Genomic DNA, 23,239 nt, shown 5'->3' with positions numbered 1-23,239 from the left:
CAGGGTGAGACAGCATGAAAGCCCCACATTACTGACATTTCTTCTTCTCTGTTTAACTGAATGAGAGTGTTGAAAACTAATTTAAATACATTTCTTACTGTTAAAAAAAACAGACTTTATTTTTCACTGTCACATTGTCTCTCTCTTTCCCATCTCCTCCTTTCTCTCTCAAACCAACTGGTCAAGGCAGATAACCATCCACCTATAGCCCAGTTCTGCATGAGGTTAATTTACTGTTAAGGGAGAGCTTTTCCTTGCCGCTGTCACCAAGTGCTTCCTCATGGGGGAATGCTGGGTCCCTGTAGGATAAAAAGCATGGTCTAGACCAGCGCTATGTGGAAAGTGTCGCAACTTTTGTTGTGATGTGGCACTATATGAATCAAATTGAATTGAACTGAACAAGACCTTGATGCACTGTGCCCTACACCATGTGGAACCTCATTACCAATCCCATTTAGTACTCCTCCATTTATAGCACTTTAAAGTTACCCATTGTGTCTGGTTAATTCTAATGCCAGTTGTCCTGTCTATCTTTCTCTATATTTGTCTGTTTATAGAAAAAAACGGGAAGAAAGAGGCCCATAAATCGTCGCTGTCAGCATTGTCACAAAGATTTCATTTCAGACAGTGTTCTTAAATGCCACCTACGCATTCACACTGGAGAAAAGCCGTACGAGTGTGAGCAATGTGGGAAAGCCTTTGCTCAACACAAAGGTCTAAAACTACACCGATTCATCCACACTGGAGAGAAGCCGCACAGGTGTGACCAATGTGGGAAAACGTTCACTACGAACTGTAATCTAAAACAGCACCGACGCAGTCACACTGTAGAGAAGCCATTCTGCTGTGACCAATGTGGGAGAACTTTCACAACGGACAGTAATCTAAAAGTGCACCGACGCCTTCATGCTGGAGAGAAGCCGTACAGCTGTGACAAATGTGGGAAAACTTTTGCTCAATACAGTCAGCTAAAAAGCCACAGACGCATTCACACTGGAGAGAAGCCGTACTTGTGTGACCACTGTGGGGAAATATTCGCTCAAGACAGTACTCTAAAAAGACACCAACTCATTCACACTGGAGAGAAGCCCTACAGGTGTGAGCAGTGTGGGCAACATTTCACTCAAGCCGGTTCTCTAAGAAGACACATACGTATTCACACTGGAGAGAAGCCATACTGGTGTGAGCAGTGTGGGAGAACTTTCACTGACGGCAGTTCCTTAAAAAGCCACCAACGAAGTCACTTAAATACTGAAATACTGACCATGTGTTAGAGACTGGTTAGCAGTGTCCCCCCGCCTTCTCTCCACGCCTGTAATAACAGAGTTGTTCCATCCTGAGCTTCTCCACAAACTGGGAGCTACCAACTGTTATTTTAGAACCAGCATATATGCTATTAACTGCCCACGTGACTAAATTTATTGAATGTTATTTTGAAGCAATTGAAGCATCTGTGTGGGGTTGTAGCATCTGACCATTTTGTTAGTGTTTTTTTATACATTGTTAGTAGGTTAGCATGATGGTGCACATATATATATATATAAAGTATACGGTCCATATACATACATACATACACACCTGCACATACCTACACATAAAGAAAAAGGAAATGGTTAAATGAGGCAAAAAATAGCTCTTCGATTAGCTTTTGATTAATAATGTATCCATCAAATATTACATTTTTCTTAAATTGTTGACTCTTCAGCCTCTTCATGGCTGAATCTCTATATTACAGCTCGACATCTGCCTCCTATTAAAATACATTGTTCAATATTGTTTAATTGTGATCCACATGTTTAATCCATTAATTCCACTGTTTCAAATATTCCAGTTCTTGATTTCAGATTCTATGAATTCTTTTCATTTATGAAATACTGTTCTGATTTCCAGTTGTTACATCCAAATAATCCAGTGTATTCTTTATGTATTGCTTCATACAGTTTAACTCACTGTTCAATCACTGTTCATATGTTCAGAAAGAAATGTAATATGGCTGCAATATGCTAACCGTTGGAGCTAACGGCGCTAACATTAGCAATCGTTGGCTACCAGACCAAATTATTGGGTGTTACAGGCCTGAGGCTCACTGTTAAACTGAGTAGCAGTTACTTTGAGTAGTGTGTGTTTACAGAAATAAATGTGTATACGAGTTAATGTTAAAGTTTTATTAGTTATTCTACTGTAAGATAATGCACCACTTCTCCCAGAAAATTGTTGCAATTACAAATGCTTTGGTATTCATGTTTATTTCATTTGTTTGCATTGGACCAACACAAAAAAAGCAGAGAAAAAAAAGTCAAATCTGATATAATACCACATAGCACACAGAAAATAGACTGGACAAAAGTATCGGCATCTTGTCAAATAATTGTATTTCAAGCATACGATGCAATAGGTGCACAAAATATAGAATACAATGCAACCAGTTAAAATGGAGAAAAGTGGACTCAACCTTTGTGTTGTGTGTCTCTGTGTACCACACTTACGTTAGACATATTTTGAGTACAACTATTGGCCTATTTGTAGCTTTCAAAGTGGGACACAATCTTCTTTTTGTTTCTACTTCTGAGAATTGAGACTGACCTAGCTCCAGTGCAGTTGTCACCACAATCTACCCACACATCTAACATTTATATGAGAATGTGAGAAAGACAAAAACAACTAAAAGGCAATTTGAAGTAGTAATTTGTTTCTTTTAAACTATACCTTTCCCATTTAGTTTTTACCCATTTAGATTAGATTCCACAATTGCACATTCCTTCATGTTTTGATTCATTTCTATTTGTTATTTCCTGCAGATTTTTCTTTTTTTTGATTTGGGGTTTTCACCGGAAAGAAAGGAAATGTCAAAAGGAAGAAAAAAAAAACTTTAGACAGCTGGACTAAAACTTCACACCTCAAACATTTGCAAGATGAAAACAACTATGTAGCCCAAACCACAAACTGTCTCTAAAAACTCCCCTCACACACCCCCCTCCATTTCCTGTACACCAACAACAGCAGCATTTAACAAAAGAAAGATGTCATTTGTATTCATACCTATGCACAAATCAGCCTATATGGTTTTTTTTTAACATGTTCCTCCTCTCTCATCCAAACAAGATTACACAAAGGCCAGTTTTACTCTCTTCATGAGCAACAGATTTAACATTCAGTGCCAAGAGTCTGTTAAAGATTAAAGGATCAGTGTGTAGGATTTTGTGGCATCTAATGGCAAGATTGACAATTTCTCCACAATCTCCATTTCGGTGGCCGGGAAACTTCTAGAGTCAGTGTTTGCTTTGTCTGTTCTACTCAGGCGGGGAGCTCCGGTCCTCTGAAATGATGCCAACGCGGAAGTAACTTAAAACTGCATTCTATCAAAAGGCCACCAGGGGGCGACCGTTTTGGTGTCAAAAGGACTTCCGTCTCTATACAAGTCAATGGAGAATTCACCAACTTCTCACTTGATTTCTAACCTCAGTAAACGTTTTCAAAATGTGTTTATGGTCTCAATCGCTAGTTTAAAGCCTTCTTCAATGCAGTATGATGTTCATTTGGGACATTTTAGCCTCCCTGATTTTATATGTGACGATAAAGCAGGGTATGCATTAGGGCGTGGCTACGTGGGGACTGACAGGTTGATTGGTTCACAGGTTCAGGAGGGCGCCTCATGCTCCTCCTGATACCCATATAAGTAGAATCTGTGTTTTTATTTTTCCGGCATGCACCTGAAATTTTCAAGATGGCGCTGCTCAGATCCGATACTATTCGCTTCCGAGCAGCAGTCCACAAACCAATGGGTGACGTCACGGATGTTACGTCCATTTTATATACAGTCTATGGTTCTACTGTATGACAGACTCTGTGGAAGAGGTCCTACTCCCAATGTATAAAGGGCTCATTCTATAATACTTTTGAATATTTGCTGTGTTGCGAATTTCATACTTATACTTTTTACTTTTAAGTACTGCAGTTGCCCTCACAAAGGGCAACTTCCTTCCTCCCTTCCTTCTTTCCTTTCCTCCATTTCTTCCTTCCTCCCTCCCTTCCTTCATTCCTCCTTTCCTTCCCTCTTCCTCCCTTCCTTCCTTCCTTGACTCGAGGACAACAGGAGGGTTAATTACATTACATAAATTAAGAACATTTTGAATGACCTAAGGTTTAATATTACAGATCTTTCTTGAACTTTAAAGTCCATCTCCACTCAAAAATGTGTTTTGCTTGACATCAGACACACATTATTCATTGCTAGGTATACAAAACATGATTTATATTTAGTCAGGATTCAGTGGTTCGTAGTTGTAAGATGTTCAGTATGTTTATGAGGAAAGAAGCTGTTGTATAAAAGCCCCTTTGAATGGTCACCACACTCTTAACTGACCTTAAACTGATGAATATGCTCCTGTCAAATATCATATATGGCAGACTGGGTCCTCAGCACATCTTGCGGTGCAGTGTTACGTGATGCAGAGGTGCTTTACCAGTTTGCAGGACTACACAATTATTTCCATAACGACATCATTACTTCCTTTTCTCTCTGTTTCCGGTTGAGCTGTTGTGAGCAGAAAGAGACAAACAGCATCAGTTGCTATGTTTACTATGATGTTATTAAGCTGAAGCAGTAATTAGGTGGTTTTACTCAGATTGAGATGTTAGGGTTTCTTTTTAGAACAACTTTTTAAGCTGAAAGTAAACAAAAGCAAAAAGTAATTCAAGAAGCAAACAACTACATCTAGCTATCTGCACAGTTTTAATGTTTTTGAATACAGCCTGATCTGATTAGCAGAGATTCGTTATTAGAGGCAAGAATACTTAAACACCTGCCAGAGTGTTCTTACCTCTGTTCCTATCTCTGAAGATGAGTCCCAGTAAGATGGTGGACAGCAAGTAAGGCATTCCCACCGCCAGGTGTAACATGAGTCTGGAGACAGAAACTGAACAAGAAGCTGGAGCTGAAGACGGAGACGGAGGAGAAGCTGCGAAAAGAAATAAACTCTTAATTTTGAAGATCAGACCCAATAGGTCAAAAAGAGAAACTCACTTAACCTTTGTGGCGTCATCCCGGGTCAAATTGACCCCGTCTGTTTTGACTGTTCCTTCTTTCCTCCCTTCCTTCCTTCCTTCCGTCTGTCCTTCCTCCCTCCCTCCTTCTCTCTTTTTTCCTTCCTCTGTCTTTCCTCCCTTCCTTCTTTCCTTCCTCCATCCCCCTTTCTTCCTTCCTTCCTTCTTTCCTTCCTTCCTCTCCCTCCCTTCCTTCCTTCCTCCCTTCCTTCTTTCCTCCCTCCCTCCTTTCCTTCCTTCTTCCTCCCTCCTTTCCTTCTTTCTTCCTCCCTTCCTCCCTTCCTTCCTCCTTTCCTTCCTTCTTCCTCCCTTCCATCCTTCCTTCCTCCCTTCCTTCTTTCCTCTGTCCTTCTTTCCTTCCTCCCTCCCTCCTACCTTCCTCCCTTCCTTTCCTTCTTCTTCCCTCCTCTCCTTCCTTCTTCCTCCTTTCCTTCCTTCTTCCTCCCTTCCATCCTCCCTCCTTTTCTTCCTTCTTCCTCCCTTCCTTCCTTGACTCGAAGACAACAGGAGGGTTAATTACTGTTTTCCTCATACGTACAGTATATTAGCATTAGGCAACGTTATAGAAAGCGGTTATTATACCTTCAACAGCCACCCAGCTGCTAATTGTTTCTTCCCCCGGAGCGATGCTGCACTTGTAGAGTCCTTCATCAGATTTGGAAACATGCTGGATAGTCATCTCTCCTGTGGAGTTGCTTCCAATGGGACGGCCATCTTTATAGAAACTGAACTTCTGGTCGGAGGTGTTGTTTAAATCCTTGCAGCGCAGAATCATAGCAGCTCCCTCCGACACTGGCAGTGCAGGACTCTCCAGGACCACCGAGCGATCTGAAGAAAATTGTACATAGGAATCATATCCAATACACAACATATGTATCATAATGTTTTGGTTTACAGCCAAACTAATAGCAGATAAATGTGACTATTTTCTCAACTTGAGATTTCTATCAAGGTTTCACTTATTTTAAATTGAAGACTATTTTTGAAAGGAAGGAAAGGAGGGAGGGAGGGAGGAAGGATGGAAGGGAGGAAGAAGGACGGAGATGAGGAAGGAAGGGAGGAAAGGAGGGAGGAAGAAGGATGGATGAAAGAAGGAAGGAGGGTAGGAGGGAGGGAGGAAAGAAGGAAGGAGGGAGAAAGGAAAAGAGGAAGGGAGGAAGGAAGGAAAGAAGGACAGAGGAAAGAAGGAAGGTAGGGGGAGGAAAGAAAGAGAAGGAGGGAGGAAGGAGGGAAGGAAAGAAGGAAGGTAGGAGGGAGGGAGGAAAGAAGGAAGGAGGGAGGGAGGAAGGAAGGGAGGATGAAGGGAGGACAGATGGAAGGGAGGAAGAAGGAAGGAGATGAGGAAGGAAGGGAGAAAAGGAGGTAAGAAGGAAGGAAGGGAGGATGAAGGGAGGAGATGAGGAAGGGAGGGAGGAAAGGAGAGAAGAAGGAGGAAGGAAGAAGAAAGGATGGATGAAAGAAGGAAGGAGGGAGGGAGGGAGAAAGGAAAAGAGGAAGGGAGGAAGGAAGGAAAGAAGGGCAGAGGAAAGAAGGAAAGTAGGGGGGAGGAAAGAAAGAGAAGGAGGGAAGGAAAGAAGGAGGGAGGGAGGAAGGAATGACAGAAGGAAGGAAGAAAGGGGGATGGAGGAAGGAAAGAAGGAAGGGAGGAAAGAGAGAGGAAATAAAGAAAGAGAGAAGGAGGAAGGGAGGAAGGAACAGTCAAAACAGACAGGGTCAATTTGACCCGGGAGGACGACACAAAGGTTAAATCAACGTCTTTTTAAAGATGATTTAACATGCGTGTTAAACTGTAGACTGTCCAAAAAGCCCTCCCAGTTGAGTTCCTACTGTTTCGCTCCGTCAACATCACATGACGTCATTTTCAAAGGCGGCAACCAGTATTACAAAGGTAGTACTTTTACTTCTTTCTTAGTTGTTGCCTGTAAAAAGATGTTCCTGTTGTAATCACTGACCCAAACATGATGACGACTGAATTTAACTTAGAAAAATATTTTCTTATGTTTAAAATGTAGCTACTCTTACCATCACACCCCACTTATCCTGCACTGCTTACCAGGAAAAACAGAGACAGCAAATGAACCATTGTAATAGACTTATTTTATTTATTATTTTATTTTAGCTGCAGAACACATCAGAGAGACATTTCCCTCAGTAGCCAAACCACATAAGCTTCCAGTAATTCTGTAAAATATAGGTCAGTTCAAACATTGCGCAATCTTACACCAAAATTTGTACTTTTTAAAAATTACCACGGCGGATAGTCCTACTTACTTTGTATGTAGATAAAGCTCTTAAGAATAATTAGTCATTTTACATTATTTTCAGTTTAAATTGGACATAGTTTAATACAACTGCATAAATTAAACATGTTAGATTGAGTTTATATTAAAATTTAAGTTGGACCAACAAGATTTTTGACATGCATTTTTGTAAAGGGGACATATTATGCTTTTTATGATTTATATGTTATGTTTATACTGTTAGGATGTTGAATAGCTATATTAATCCTAGTTAAAGTCCAAAACTTGAAGTGCTCAATGCTTCGTTTGCAATGTTTTTTTCTACGTTCTACCAATAAGTTGACATCAGCTGTTGGGCATCCCCATGAAAAGGCCGTCCGTTCCAAAGCTGCTGAGGTTTTTGTCCACTCATATTTTGGATTGGATTTGTGCTCCATTGTACAAATGTATTTGAGAAGTTGACATCTTGAGTAAAAAATGAGAAATAGTGAAATCCCACTCCTATAGTTTTTTCTGTGTTTTATTGTAGCCTCCAGAGCTGGAGGAAGCATCCTGAAGCTGGCCAGTTCGGAGTGGGTTCACCAGGAGGGAACCCCTCCTTACAAGACACATACGCCACCCGCCTCACCCGTAAAGGTACATCGATTGTGTGCGACACCAGCCACCCCGCACACAGTCTGTTCACCCTCCTACCCTCTGGAAGGAGGTATAGGAGCCTCCGTGGCCGCACCAAAAAACTCAAAAACAGTTTCATACACCAGGCTGTCAGAAACCTAAACTCTCTCCCTTCACTCCCTCCAGCCATATCCTCCAGGCCTTCAGAAAGCCAACCCCCCCCCCCCCCCCCCCGCCCACAGACTGAAATTGCTGCTATTTACTGACTGTTCTTTTTGCACTATATCTGTTAAAAAAATACATCTTACAGAACTTTTTACACTGCTATTACTGCCTTTTTGCACTACCACAACTTAACTATACAGAAACTTATGCTGCTACTTCCTACATATACAAAAGTAGACTCCAAAATCGTATTTTATCTTACTGCCTATCCATTCTATTTTTTATTTTAAATTTTATATTATTATTAGTAAATGTCTTATCTGTTGTGCACTTCAATGTTTACTCTTTAGTGTTAGGAAACATCTGTCTTATCTGTTGTGCACTTCAAAGTTTACTCTTTAGTGTTAGGAAACATCTGTCTTATCTGTTCCACCGTGGGATATAGTGAGAAACGTCTTCTCGATTCCTTTGTATGCCTTAACATGTGAAGAAATTGACAATAAATCTGACTTTGACTTTGATAAAGAGACAGGAGCTACAATGGCCTGTTTCAGACAGAGGCTGAGCTGAGGGAACTTTTTTAGGATTTAAACAACTGGAGCAGACTACTGAGAAAAACAGTGGTACTTATTTTGTTACTAGCATCTATAACATATATTCTTTTGCATATTTACTTTAATGTATAGTAGCAGTGTCACAAAGCTGCTGTCAACTCCACAAATGTCCTTGTAATAACTCCTCTGGTGGAGTTCAACCCTGATTTAAAACTTGTCATGTGTAGATTCTAATGTACATTTTGACCTATTAAATACAGGTTTAAGTGTTGTTTCAGTGTTGTGTGCAGTACCAGTGACGGTGATGTTGACGCCGTTGCTCTGCTTCCCATCTGGAGACTCGCACCAGTAAACCCCGGTGTCAGATGGGTAGATGTTCCTGATGATGCAGGTTGAGCCTGAGGAAATGACGCCCCAACCAGAGGAACAGGGTCTGACCCCACCGTCCAACGTTTTCCTCTTCACCTTCCATCCGGTGGAGTTAAGTTTATCCTTGCAGCTCAGAGAGACTGAGTCGTACTTGGAGAACTGAGACCTGTCAGGGGTGACATGCAGGCATGCTGCTGAGAGGGAGGAGAAAGGGGGAAAATTAAGGAAAGGAATTGAAAGAAAAAGAGGGAATGAGATTTGATTTGATTTATTTCGAACATGTATGAGAAAAAAAGTAATTTAATGGCGCTTTTCCACTACACATTTCCAGCACGACTAGGCTCGCCTCGCCTCGCCTCGACATGGTTCCAGAACAGACCTTTTCCATTACAAAAAAGTACCTACTCAACGTGGGCGGGGTCGTCATAGCACGGCGGTGCGAAACTGCTGTGACGTCATTCTACACCACAGTGTACTAGACTTAGCCAATTTACCTTCTAGCTTCTAACACGCGTGAAGAAAAGTCGCTGTAACAAATGTTGCCGGTATTTAAACATGGCGGGGTTTGATCTCTGTAGGACGTCGCGCTTCCAGTGACGACACTCTCTGACCAATCAGCGGCCAGCAGTGTGTCGACGTCACATTTTAGTACCGGCTTGGCTCGCTTGGAACCTCACCAGAGCAGGTACTAAAAAAGTACCAGGTACCAGGTAGTTTCTCTGGTGGAAACGCAAAAAGAACCGAGGCGAGGCGAGTCGAGTCGTGCTGGAACGGTGTAGTGGAAAAGCGCCATAAGAAACAAACAAACAAACAAAACCAATGACAATAGTCAAAACAACAATAATAACATGAACCCAACATGTCAGAAAAGGAGTAGGATGAAGCATATGCTTATTAGAATAGAAGAGAAGAGAAATAACAAGTGGAGAGAAAGAAACAGACATAGAAGAGACATGCATGGGCAGCAGGGGAGATAAAGTTGGAAAGGAGCAGGAATGTATAAAAACAAATATAAAAGCATAAAAAGCAAGGACAAGGTGTGAAAAGAAAAAGAAGGCATGTAAAGAAAAGGGAGGAAAAGATGAGACGATAAAGGCAAGAATGAAAAAGAATAGAGAAAGAAAGAAAAGAGCAAAGAGGAAGGCGAAAAGGGATGAATTGTAGAGAAGTAGCACGAGATGTCAGAACAAATCAACAAAGAAGAAATAAAGCAGAAAGATGAATTTGTAATTCAAGAAAGACTAAAATATCTGTCAGCAGCATGTTGAGACAAGTTTAACTAAAACTTCATTGCACACTGGTGAGATTTATTAAGGTCAGAGTTTGTACTCACTCAGCACCAAGCAGAACGGTGTTAACTGCATCCTGTCCCACCGCTAACTGATGGACGAACATGCTGATCTGCGCACTTCCTCTCAGAACGACTAAACCCCCGACACACTTTCTCTCTCTTTGTAAGGTGTCATGTCAGCAGCTGGTGTGATATTCTTCAGAATTTAGCATCAAAACAAAAAAAATCTCAAATGTAATAAGACATTTTCTTACTCCTTATTCCTTTTTCCATTGAATCTTACATTAGCCTACATTATTGCTCAGGCTAAACAGTTTATGGCCTAATTGGCTTGATAGGCAACTTCAACTCTACGTCATGACCTGTTCAGTTGTCCAACATGTATAGTTGGTCCCACAAAGTCTTACCAATAACCACCAAGTAACAAATAAGCAACAACTTTTTAGATAAATATAGAACCTGTATTGATTAAAGAATATTGATTAGGGCAGCTATAAAGGAAAACCTGAGCAATAAGTGGCCACAAGTGTTGCATTTCTCTTTTAACCCTCCTGTTGTCTACAACTCAAGGAAAGAAGGGAGGAAGGAAGGAAAGGAGGGAGGAAGGAAGGGAGGAAGAAGGAAGGAAAGAAGGGAAGGGAGGAAGAAGGAAGGGAAGAAGGAAGGAAAGGAGGGAGGAAGGAAGGAAGGAGGGAAGGAAGGAAGGAAGGAGGGAGGGAGAGAGAAAGGAAAAGAGGAAGGAAGGAAAGAAGGACAGAGGACAGAAGGAAGGTAATGGGGAGGAAAGAAAGACAAGTAGGTAAGGAGGAAAGAAGGAAGGAAGGAAGGAGGGAGAGAGGGAAGAAGGAAGGACAGAAGGAAGGAAGAAAGGGGGATGGAGGAAGGAAAGAAGGAAGGGAGGAAAGACAAGGAGGGAGGGAGGGAGAAAGGACAGACGGAAGGAAGGAAGGGAGGAAAGAAGGAAGGGGGAAGGAAGGAAGAAAGGGGGATGGAGGGAGGAAAGAGAGAGGAAGGAAAGAAAGACAGAAGGAGGGAAGGATGAAAGAAGGAACAGTCAAAACAGACGGGGTCAATTTGAAGGTTAAGATCTGATACAAAAGCGAAGTGAAAAGGGTGCAGTGTCGGAATTAATCCACCAGGGGGTGCCGTTTATCTTTTTTGGGTCACAGCTTTATTACAACAGTGAGAAAGTGCACATACAAAATGACAGCTTCAAAAACAAGTTAAATAACATCTTATTTCGCAAACTACATACAAAATTGGTAAGTATGTATATTTGTTTATGTAATTTAAATAATGACACCCTACAACCCATTAGTTTGGAATTGAACATTTTCAGCAAAACAAAAAGATTTTTCACTTCCTTTTTAACCTTTTATTAATTAAAGCAACATTAATAGTGTTTTAATAAAATAAATAATGATAATGGTGATAATGATAATACTAGTGTATGTGCAGATATGAGTTAAATGTTTTTTGTTTATGCTCTTGTAAAGGGAAAAATCCTTTTGTGCACAGACAATGTTCATTTACATCATTCATTAAAAAAAACACTGGCAAAAGTGTTGCACCAAAATTATTTACCAGCAGTTTGTTGCATATTTAGGACAATACTTGCAGTTATATCAATAAAAGAAGGCTCGTCTTTGCAGCAGAAATGCAGTAGAAAGCTAAAAGAAATATCCCCTTCCATGTGTTCTTTCAGAAATATGATTTTTGAATTCCAGGCAAATCAATTAGGCTATAAATTAAGTATTGTGAATAATAAGACACACTGGTTGACGTGATATCTTTGAGGTGAAGGGCGGAAACATCTGAGCTGTGAATCAGTGCTAAGCAGGAGAGCTAAGTGTAAATATGGGATTTAAAAAGGTTTTTAAATGTGCTTATTTGCTTCGTTTGTTTGAGTTAGATGAGAAGATTGATACCACCCTTAGGTGTGGTAAGTGAAAGCTGGAGCCACCAGCTGGTTAGCCTAGCTTAGCTTACATGGGGATACAGCAAACCTGTCCCTGCCAAATTGCAAAAAGCTAAAGCTCATTAACTGTGGGTTTAAAACATTATTTGAGTTTATAATGAAGTATCATCTATGTTTTTAACAGTGTTGGGCATGTTACTTTGAAAAAGTAATTAATTATAGTTACTCATTACTTCTCCAAAAAAGTAACTGAGTTACATCAATGTCAAAGTAATTAATTACCAGGAAAAGTAACTATTATGTTACTTTTTAAAAAAATTGTTCAAATATGTCAAATTACTTGGCTGCCCCAATCAACAACAACTGGCCCAAAACACGTTCAAAATTAAATTGTGCTTAAGAAATGTCCTAAAAAGAAGTAAATAATATAATTGTACATGTGGCAGATGTGCAGCGATTGAATTTTATTCCTCAAAAACTCTGGGATATTGTGTCTCATTTGCGTTCTACTCTGTCTTTGGTTTTGCCTCTAAGTGCAGCCACTATTTGGCAAGTAGACAGAGACAGAGAAAAGCGCCTGTTCGGGTGAAAACCGCTTCAGTGAGGTCTGAAGAAGTAACGCCACATTTTTGGGGGGCAGTAACGGCAACGGCGTTGTAACGGGGGAAACAGTTATTCATTTGATTACTCGTTTATTTATAACGCTGTTATTCCCATGACTGGTTTTTAAACAATTTAAAGTGCCTGCTTCTTTTCTCAGAAGAATATGACAGCAATAAGAACCAAGAGTTCTCATTAACAACTATGTTTTACTAGATAGTAAAACAGAGTTTTAACAGATAAGTCCAAAAGTTTTTTAAGATCATGTATCTCATGTACTGCTAGTGGTATCTAGCCATGCAGATTGTTTTGCTTTTATCTGCCATGGTTTAAGGGAATCCAACCTTCACAATTTGCTTTGGGCTCTTATTCTTATGACACCAACATCTCTGTTTCTTCGGACAAATGTGCCAGTAGAAAGAAACAGTTACTGGAGGATAGTCTACGCTGAGGCTTCGGAGCGTTTGGACGTGGCCCTTTACAAGACTCACTATTTGAATGTTCGTTAGCTCCTAACATCGTCTTTGACCTGTTAGTTGAAGAGGAACTGGACAATGTGTAGTTAAAAATAGCCGGGCTGCTATTGCGCTTTCTATGTAACGGACGACCAGGTGATGGATTGCTATTCTGCCTGGAGATTCCACGTTGAGGTAAGTTGCCAGAATTTGGAGGGTTGCTGTTGGTTGAGTCCACTGGTTTTGGATTGTGGTCAACAGGTACGTTTATGGCTTCAGGGCCGAGGTCAGAGGGTGGACTGAGGACTTTTGTGGCATCCAGTGAGGATTTGGAAGGACGGCGGAAAATAGTTGACTGGCTGTGCTGGCATACGACAGGACTAAACCTAGTTTTGGGCTCGTTCTGTAGTTTAAGGATGATTTTGTCTCGCTCACGAAGCTTTGATTCGAGGTCAGCAACTTTCCTTCTCAGTTGCTCAGTGGTGTCGTTTCCATTGTTGTCCGCTATGTCCCCCTTCTTCAGGAACGACTGATTGTCCGAGAGGGTAATCCTACTTTCATCTGACACCTGTCTGGACACTGGTGGTTTTTGGCCCTCCGCTGTGTGAATAAGAAAAAACACAAGTGCTGTTAGTATTCACATTAATATTTTGTCAAAACATAAGTCTGGTTTATTACAACTTAGTATTTTCTAAGGTTTAGTCACAGGTTCTGTTAGTTGTGGTAACTTTTTATCAGTAATACGTAAGGTCTGTCAAGAAATGGTCAGTCAATCAGTTACTTAAACCTTCCTGTTGTCCTTGAGTCAAGGAAGGAAGGGAAGAAGAAGGAAGGAAAGGAGGGAGGAAGGGAGGAAGAAGGAAGGGAAGGAAGAAGGAAGGAATGAAAGGAGGAAGGAAAGGAGGAAGGAAGGAAGGAAGGAAGGAAGGAAGGAAAGGAAAGAAGGAAGGGAGGAAGGAGGGAGGGAGGGAGGAAACAAGGAAGGAGGGAGGGAGGGAGAAAAGAAAAGAGGAAGGAAGGAAAGGACAGAGGAAAGAAGGAAGGGGAGGAAGGAGGGAAGGAAAGAAGGAGGGAGGGAGGGAGGAAGGAAGGAAGGACAGAAGGAAGGAAGAAAAGGGGATGGAGGAAGGAAAGAAGGAAGGGAGGAAGGAAAGAAGGAAGGGAGGAAAGAAAGAACAGTCAAAACAGACGGGGTCAATTTGACCCGGGAGGACGACACGAAGGTTAAACAAACAGGTTAGATAAACTCATTTAGATGAGAAAACAAAGGTGAACATTAAAATTGCTGCCTAACCTGTCTGTGGTAAATATCCAGCACAGTTTACATATGACTCCATGCTTCAACTTTGTCCTAACCTATGTAGTAGTGCCCAAAAAGTTTTCTTGTCCAATAAAAAAAATTACATCTCAGGTGCACTCACATTTTTCAGCATTAAAAAAACACAACAATCGCACTGTGGTATGAGCGTTGCCTCAGGTACCAGTGAGAAGATAACATTCAATGTGACAGATTATTAAGTTTGGAGGATTTTCAGAAGCCAAAATACTGCACAGTGTGTCATACATTGAGACAGCATTTTACTACTCGTTGCATACATATTATTTGAAGATGCAGGTGCCTTAACCTTTGTGTCGGCCTCCCGGCTCAAATTGACCCCGTCTGTTTTGACTGTTCCTTCCTTCCTTCTGTCCTTCTTTCCTTCCCTCCCTTCCTTCCTTCCTTCCTTCCTCCCTCCCTCCCTCCTTCCTTCATTCTTTCCTCCCTCCGTCCTACCTTCCTTCCTTCCTTCCTTCCTCCTTTCCTTCCTTCCTACCCTCTTTCCTCCCTCCCTCCTTTCCTTCCTTCTTCCTCCCTCCTTTCCTTCCTTCTTCCTCCTTTCCTTCCTTCTTCCTCCCTTCCATCCTTCCTTCCTTCCTCATTTCCTTCCTTCTTCCTCCCTTCCATCCTTCCTCCCTCTCTTCCCTCCTTTCCTTCCTTCTTTCTCCCTTTCTCCCTTCCTCCCTTGACTCGAGGACAACAGGTGCCTTAAAACGAGGCTGCATTCTTTTCATGCACTGACTTGTTGCCAACCAGTGTAACCATCTGACTGATTTAGTTTTCTCTCTGTCTGAATTCGTTGTAGTGATACCATTGATCACCCAAATTGTATTAATAATCACGAAATATCCTTAATTTTTGTCACCATGAATTCTCAAATGGAATAGAAATGAAATAAATGAAGAACAAAGTTTGCAGATCAGCTCCTCTTAGCCATATTTATTTACTGTTGACGTCAAACGGAACACTTCCTGCCTCACTTCCTGCTTCTCTTTTTGAGTTTGAGTATGAATCACCAGCAGATTAGCAGAACAGAGTAGGGAGGAGAATGAATCAAAACATTTACAAACGTGACCCACATGGGCGTGTGACTGATAAAGCCTTCTTGCGTCACTGAACACAAAGGTTAAAGTCATGCGTGTTCAGAGTTCAGAGATAATGAGTTTATAATGTACTTTCTCAAGTGTTCCGCTAATATTTGCACACAACATCTATAGCTTGGTTAAAGTCTCCTGGTAGGAATGAATTATGTTCTGTTTAGAAACCCAACAGCTGTGCTTCCTTCTTTGTTTATGTGTTTCAATGACTAATGTCTGACTGTTCTTTCCTCAAGAGGAGCTGATCTGGCATTTAGTGGCTCATAAACTTCAAAAGAAAGGTTGCTCTGCTGGTCAATGTATAGCCAGGCATGCACTAGCTTGCACTTTTGCTGATTTTCTAATTGAGAAGTGAGTTTCTTCGTGAAATTGTCTTACTGTTAGTCACTTACCAGATTTGCGACATCTCTCCCATATAAAAACAGCTGATCCACACAATACCATTGTCACTAAAATGGTCACTCCGACAGCGGCGCCAATGATTGGAGTGTAGGACGTCAGGCAGTCAGCTGGAAGAGCAACAAACACGATGATGATGTAAGTAAGTTATCTGATGTGTCATAAATATTATGGTCAACGAAACTAATTGGTCTTTGGGGCAGAGCATAAATATTTATCTAGTATAAACAGAAGCCATTACTCTCTAAATCTAATAGAGTTGGTCAAATGCTGCAAGTGAAATTTTATGAATTACCAAGAAATTGCTCCTACAGACAGTAGTATAGAAGAATCAGACGTGTGTGACAGTCAAATATGAAACTGATTTCCTAACAAGATCAAGCTCAGTATGATCAATTTACTGAAATAAGATGAAAACATTAAAACTAAAACCTTTTAACCTTTGTGTCATCATCCCAGGTCAAATTGACCCCGTCTGTTTTGACTGTTCCTTCTTTCGTTCCTCCCTCCTTCTCTCTTTCCTCCCTCCTTCTTTCATTCCTTCTTCCCTTCCTTCCTCCCTCCCTTCCTTCCTCCCTTCCGTCTGTCCTTCCTCCCTCCCTCCCTCCTTCTCTCTTTCTTTCCTTCCTTCCTTCCTTCTTCCTTTCCTTTCTCCCTCCTTTCCTTCCTTCCTTCCTTCCCTCCTTCTTTCCTCCCTCCTTTTCTTCCTTCTTCCTCCTTTCCATCTTTCCTTCCTCCCTTCCATCTTTCCTTCCTCCCTCCTTTCCTTCCTTCTTCCTCCCTTCCTTCCTTGACTCGAGGACAACAGGAGGGTTAAATTCAGTTATATACACCAGTAGATATCCTTCCATCCCTACAGTGAAACTACAAAAAGTAATGGCAGCTGCATGTTCTAAGTGTAAATATGAATGTGTGTTGTTGAAGCTTCAGTTTACCTGGTATGAGAATCTCTGTGATCCTGGTGTGGTTGGTATTTGGCTGGTGAACTCTGCAGGCGACCCTGTGAGTAAAAGACATTAGATTAGAGTTTTAGTTTTTTTTAGTTTATAAATCATACCATAGACTGGGTGGGTCACTCTGAATGCACACATGATTCAATCCACGTTATACTATAGTTTCAATGTGCTTCTCTCTCCTATCCTTCCACTCTCTCCTCTCTACCCCAACTGGTCGAGGCAGATGTTTCTGCCTGAGGTTTCTTCCTGTTAAAAGGGAGTTTTTTCTTGCCACTGTCACCAAGTGCTTGCTCATGTGGGAACGTTGGGTCTCTTTAAAATTGAAACCTGAAGCGTTCGGTTTAGACCTGCTCTATGTGTAAAGTGCCTTGAGATGACTTTGTTGTGATTTGGCGCTATACAAATAAAGATTGATTGATTGATAGTCCTTGGACCTTAGACAATGAGACTATATTTTGTAATATTTTTAGGAATACTTTCTATTTTCATATTGCATAGTTATATGGCTGCTATGAAGTTTTGAAAAACACAGAATAATTGTTACAACCAACTAGTCGTAACAAAAAAGCAGCAGAAACCTGAAAATGAGTTGTGGTGTGCATGTGTATGCATTTGTATATTAGCGACATGAGTGGGGGAAAAAATAGGCTTAATCTCATATAGATTTTGCCAGTGTGAAAGCAGTGTTTATTCAGGGCGCAACAGGTAGGCTTTGACCTGATGACAGCACTAGATAAAAAAAACTTGTTAGATCAAAGTTTTGAGTGATGAGTGAAAGAACCTGTTGGTAGCAGTCTGCACAGTCACTCTCCTTCTGACACTGTAACATCCGGCATGGTTTTGATCTCTTTTTGGCTCCTCAGCACTAATATCGTTTCCCTGATCATCCAGAAACGTTATCTCTGGTTGTGGCAGCCAGCAGTTTGCCTCACATTGAAGAGTCACTCCTCCACTCTCAGCTGAAACTACTGTGAGTTTCGGCTCAGAAGCCGCCCCTATAAAAACAAGAATGACATAAGGTGTAACTTTTGAATTTCATCCAAAATGTTATAATTGTTCTGTTAAGTCTTTTTCCACAGAGAACTACTCATTAGAGATGGAAAACAGTCATGACCAAACTTGTCATGATGAAGAAAGGTGGTGCACCGGTGTGGTTAGTTTTTCCTATATGCTTTAATTTATCTATACAAATAAAGATTTAATTAAGGAATTGAACTGAATTGGAATAATCTTTCAGGCTTTTACAGCACTCATAGGTTGACACTACAACATGTCCAAAACAGGCAGGTTTAGGGAAACTATGATGCAGTGGTGATACCTTTACTGTATTTAACTAAACATGACAGGACGTACCCACAACCAGCTCCAGCTTCGTAATGTCTCGGGTGTTAGGGTTATTCCACAGTCTCATACATTGATATTTTCCTGCGTCAGACAGTTGCACATTAGAGATCCTTAATGAAATGTTTCCATTTTTCAGCTCTCTGGTGACGAAGCTTGTCCTGTACTCAAAGGCCCGATTCTTCATCTCGTATGTCTCGCAGCCATCCCGGTACAGGAAGATGACATTTGGATGCAGACCCTCTTTGGACCACTCGATTGTTGGAAAGTCATTGATGGCAGTGATATCCAAGCTGCAGGGCAAGATGACATCTCCACCAGCAAAGGCGAAAATTGTCTCGTGTGCACCATATACCGAAGATTTACCTGGAAAACATAAACATAAATCATTTGGAGCCTGACAAAACACATCCAGTACTGTGTTATACTTGATGTTATTTCTAAAACAACTGAGACAAGGTGGATAACATATTAGAAACCCCTTCCTGTGTTGACTGTATGCAGCCCACCCCTTTTTTCCCTTTTTAAAATCTAGGTCTTTATCACAATACATTTCTCAAAGTTGGGAACACATGTCCATATATTTGAGGAGGTCATATGATCTGACATGATCACATCTGCCACAGACATCAGATTAAAGAGACAACCAGCTTGTTACGCAAAACTAGACTGTGTGTAATAATGTAACTAATCCTAATGAATTTGCACTTTGCAGCATGTTTTGAACGGCTACACTCAGACAACATCTGTTCTGATCATACCTTCAATGAAACACGAATCAACACATTCTTACCAGCCGCCATGAGTACAGGAACGGCTGATACTACAAACAAATAAAGATTACGGACCTATTGCAGGGCTTATATACCCTCACTATATAGTAGATTTACAAATGTCTCAAATCTGTAAATATTGAAAGGGCACCACTATCTCAGTAACTACATTGTGGCCAAAGATGGTGCTACAGCTCATTTTAGTCTGGTTGTTGGAAAAGTACAAAGTGTAGCGTGTTTTCTCCCCTGAACCCTTAACATTATTTAAATAAAACCATTTTTGGTTTAACTGGTCACGACTTAGTGTATAGTGGCCGAATGTCTGAAATTCTGCACCGGAAAGAAGTCTTGCATCATAGCACAACTGTTATTTTTCATGTTACACATTGGTTAATAGTTGTGAGTCAATCCTGTTTTTGTTATGTGAAATAAAGGAATAATCCACCTATCTTTTAAAATGTCAAGAATCACATGCATACACCCACATATAAAAAACATCCCCTCCTTAATCATCAAACTGCTCCTGTGGTTAGATTACATAGTTTAGATTAACTTCCTTTGTTCTTTCCCCACTCTGAACTGTAGTGACAGGAGTTTACAGTGTGATTAACTATCTGTGTTGCATGAGTGCGTGGGCAGGCCAGCACTCTCAACTGTGAAAAATAGCAAGCATATTTTGTGACTCAGGTCTTTCTTCATTCAAAACACCTCCATTCATAAGTGTGAGGTTACACATAGCGGTGTTAGACCAACTAGAAACACCAAAACAGTAAAATTAAGCTGAGATCCAGCAGTTCCTCATACTTAACTTGTCAAACAGGTCAAAACTTCCTGTATCTACTATCTAAAATTTTCCACAGTGATAGTATTATAGCTGCCTTACAGTCCTCTGATGGAAAACTACTGGTATGTTGCTGTTGCTCAACATTATGGCACACGAAAACCCTAACATTTATTTGCTGGCATGTGCCTCACTATTGTTCCACTGCAGTGAAAAGTGAATTAAACTGTTATGTTTCACTGACATAGGCTACTACTTCTTGTTAGGAAATTTTCCATTATTAATATGCACTGGGTCAAACTAGGCTTTGCGGTCATAGCAAGGCCACACCAAATATTGGGTTTAGACACTGTCTCCCCTTGAGATAGTGGTGAGCAGTGAGTCTGCTCCTTTTGGGGAAAACAGGAAGTACTCTGATAGTGTTGCTATAGCAGCCGAGGTCAGATATGTCTTTGACTGTTTTCGCTGAATGGGGTAAAGGTAACTGGAGTCAGAGGTTTGATATAGTGTTGGATGTAGGACAAAGTTCCTGAGTGAGGTCTAAGCAATGTTTTGTCTATAGACCAGTAGACTAAATTCTGTATGTTGTAGATGTGTTGGATCTGCCCATATTCGGGCATGGCTCAACCTGTGGCATTATCATACCTGTGGTTTAAAGTCTATCCCCGGAGGAGAGAAACTTCAGAATTGAAGGGAGCATCAGAACATAACATGTACTGATCATTCAATCACTTCTCCTTGGTCAAGAAATAAACCTTTTTCAATACAAGACATCCTGGACTCCTGTCTACTCTCTCCATTGATGTATGGGCTGCATAATTAAAATCTCTATCACTTCTTACATTACATGAATGAATTATGAATGAAAGGCTGATTTTATTGAACAGGTTTAGACCACGCTCAACAGGTTTTCACATAGAGCTTAAAAGCGCATGGTGATTAAGCATGCATTTGACAGAGCATAGAGAATAAGACATAAGCCTGCATGTCAGTTTTTTGTTACCACATATAGTACACGTGCTTAAAAGAAACTGGGCCATTCTTGAGTCACACCCTTAGAGTAAAGTTTACTGCTCTATTATTTCTTGCAAGCTCATGCATTCATATCTTCCAGCTGATAAAATAAGTACTTGGTTGACCAAAACTGGCTGACAATGACATACTTAGGATGAGCATATGCTACTAGGGAAAATGTTACCTTCAACCACTTTTAGATCTCAGTGTCACTCAAACTGCTCTACTGCTAGTACAATGAAGTATTATAGGTGCATACAACAATGATTACGATGTAAATTAACTTTTGGCCACACTGTAAATATTTGGTTGTAACACTTAAATTAAGCCATTAACCACCAACACCTAACATATATAACAATATACAAGTATAAACAAACTAAATTATGATATACACAAAGAATGAGGTTTTAATTTATCTTAAGTTATTTTGCCCTTCCTGATATAAGCTTCAGAATATAGTAAAAATATTCACAACATGGTATTAAATTAAAGCCCAGTTCTCAATTCCTATCAATAAAATGTATCTGGAACTTTTTGTTTTCCACCTCATTAAGTTTACAATATTCAAAGCAGCATTAGTATTGGTAATATTACCAATCAAAAGATAGTAGGGTTAGTAGTATATTGTTAATATTCACAGTTTATTTCTGAAAACTATTGAATTAACTGACCTGTCAAAAAGCTGCTGAGTGACCCATCTCATTACAATGAATGTCTTAACAACAACCTCTTTGACATATGAGAAAAACACCTTTTAAAAAAGCCTAAATAAATTCCTACCACCAAGTGTTTTCCTCATTGAGGAAGCGGTTTAATTTACTACAGCCTATATTTAGAATATACTGTATTTTGCAATAACAGGCTGATTAAAACAGGGAATGCAAATAGACATTTGCTCTAAAATTGAGGCAACACAAAGAAACACCGTGTAAATTTCAAATTAACCCACAGAAAGAGAGACAGAACTTTAAAATGTGCGATACACATTTCTATACATTTCTTATTTGGCTACTAATAAATTTGATTCTATTTCCTTATCAATCATTCCCTCAAGAAAACTCCCGTAAAAGCAACATTTAGAAAAAGAAAAGAAATAAAAGGCCTACAAATGTCTTGCAAACTTCACATACCTGTACAACAAGATAGCACAGCGGCACCCAGGACAAGACGATGATACATCACCTAAAAATGTGAATTGGATTTTTCCTGCTGACAAAAAACTAACTAACTAAAAAGTTTTCAGGTAAACCCTAGTCAGTCTCTGCAACCCGGAGCAGCTCCTCAACACCTGCTTAGCAGAGAGTCTGAGTGAGAGTGAACACCATTCACAAAGTTTTGACTTTCGATTTGCCCACAAACGTCATACCAAGATGGTGCGTTCAATGCCAGCTGGGAACATTCAACATTTTACGTGGTGAGATGATTAATGGGAGAGGAAAGAAGAAAAAACTAAGTTCTGTTTTCAGTTTTTTGACTTTTTCTCTAATCTTTGATTTTTGCTGAAATATTGGATCATTTGAACATTTATTGAAATGAAACCATGTGAGAAGTTTAGAGGGAAAAAATCACTATTTGGTGGAGCTGTTAACAACTCATAGACATCTGAAATGTGAGCCGACTACACACTGCTTTTTGGTTTCATCTTTAACAATGTGTTGTATTTTAAAAGCTTGTTATATTATCCATTGTGTCAAATCTGCATCTGAAAAGTAACTAAAGCTGTCAAATAAATGTAGTGGAGTAGAAAGTAGAAAGTACAATATTTCCCTCTGAAATGAAAAAAGTAGCATCACATGAAAATACTCAAGAAAAGTAAAAGTACCTTAAACATAGACTTCAGCACACTACTTAAGTAAATGTACTGGGTTACTTTCCACCACTGACTATGGACACCTCAGGATATACATGTAGGCAGGTGTTGTACCAGCATGTCTTTGTACTTCTTATACTTCAGCTCTACTTACTCAAATGTTCCACCTGGTGGCCACCAGGCACGTTCACAAACACAAACACTGCATTAAATGTTAAATTAGGAAAACTGCAACCTTGAAATCCATGATACAGCTGTACATGTTGGATTATAAACATAATTAAGAATGTATACAATTGAAAATTAATCTTTAACCATTGCTGTATTGATACTTTGGTACATTTACTCAAGGACCTGAGTACTTCTTCCACTATTAGCAACTGTGGTCCAGCTTGTTGTTTTGTGGGGACCATCATGAAAGCAGATTATCTTCAGGAGCTTTACAATAATTGTTTTCCTTTTCCTTTTGCCTTTTCTTTAAATCTGTGCTTTGTGAT

General features: G+C 40.2%; 3 protein-coding genes across 4 annotated transcripts in view; 1 reads left to right on the top strand and 2 right to left on the bottom strand.

Annotated features, from left to right (window-relative positions):
• Window positions 1-1,516, top strand: part of LOC134006179 (zinc finger protein 208-like) — a 1,001,836-nt gene extending 1,000,320 nt beyond the window's left edge. Inside the window, 1 exon segment of the mRNA XM_062445263.1 lies at window positions 600-1,516. Coding sequence (XP_062301247.1) covers window positions 600-1,274 — 675 coding nt within the window. The 3' untranslated portion in view covers window positions 1,275-1,516.
• Window positions 1,517-4,353: 2,837 nt separating this feature from the next.
• LOC134006059 (Fc receptor-like B) lies at window positions 4,354-10,561 on the bottom strand. 2 transcript variants are annotated; one of them, XM_062445123.1, is made up of 5 exons: window positions 10,320-10,561; window positions 8,911-9,180; window positions 5,626-5,871; window positions 4,821-4,958; window positions 4,354-4,534 (listed from the first exon to the last, which is right to left on the bottom strand). In XM_062445123.1, exons 1-5 carry the CDS (start codon window positions 10,348-10,350, stop codon window positions 4,476-4,478), a joined length of 744 nt encoding a protein of 247 aa, XP_062301107.1. In that variant the 5' UTR covers window positions 10,351-10,561; the 3' UTR covers window positions 4,354-4,475. The 2 variants fall into 2 exon arrangements, with proteins under 2 accessions (XP_062301107.1, XP_062301108.1); XM_062445124.1 differs by having other exon boundaries at window positions 8,911-9,177.
• An 875-nt stretch (window positions 10,562-11,436) lies between these two features.
• LOC134005810 (butyrophilin subfamily 3 member A2-like) lies at window positions 11,437-22,172 on the bottom strand. The gene is made up of 6 exons (XM_062444817.1): window positions 22,063-22,172; window positions 18,374-18,727; window positions 17,802-18,015; window positions 17,000-17,064; window positions 16,058-16,174; window positions 11,437-13,850 (listed from the first exon to the last, which is right to left on the bottom strand). The coding sequence occupies exons 1-6, from the start codon at window positions 22,109-22,111 to the stop codon at window positions 13,168-13,170; spliced, it is 1,482 nt and encodes a 493-aa protein (XP_062300801.1). The 5' UTR covers window positions 22,112-22,172; the 3' UTR covers window positions 11,437-13,167.
• Between the last annotated feature and the right edge of the window lie 1,067 nt (window positions 22,173-23,239).

This window comes from Scomber scombrus, chromosome 23, assembly GCF_963691925.1.
Source record: "Scomber scombrus chromosome 23, fScoSco1.1, whole genome shotgun sequence".
NCBI classification, from domain to species: Eukaryota; Metazoa; Chordata; class Actinopteri; order Scombriformes; family Scombridae; genus Scomber; species Scomber scombrus.
The sequence above is the reverse complement of the archived record's forward strand: the minus strand, read 5'-3'. Positions and strand labels throughout refer to the sequence as shown.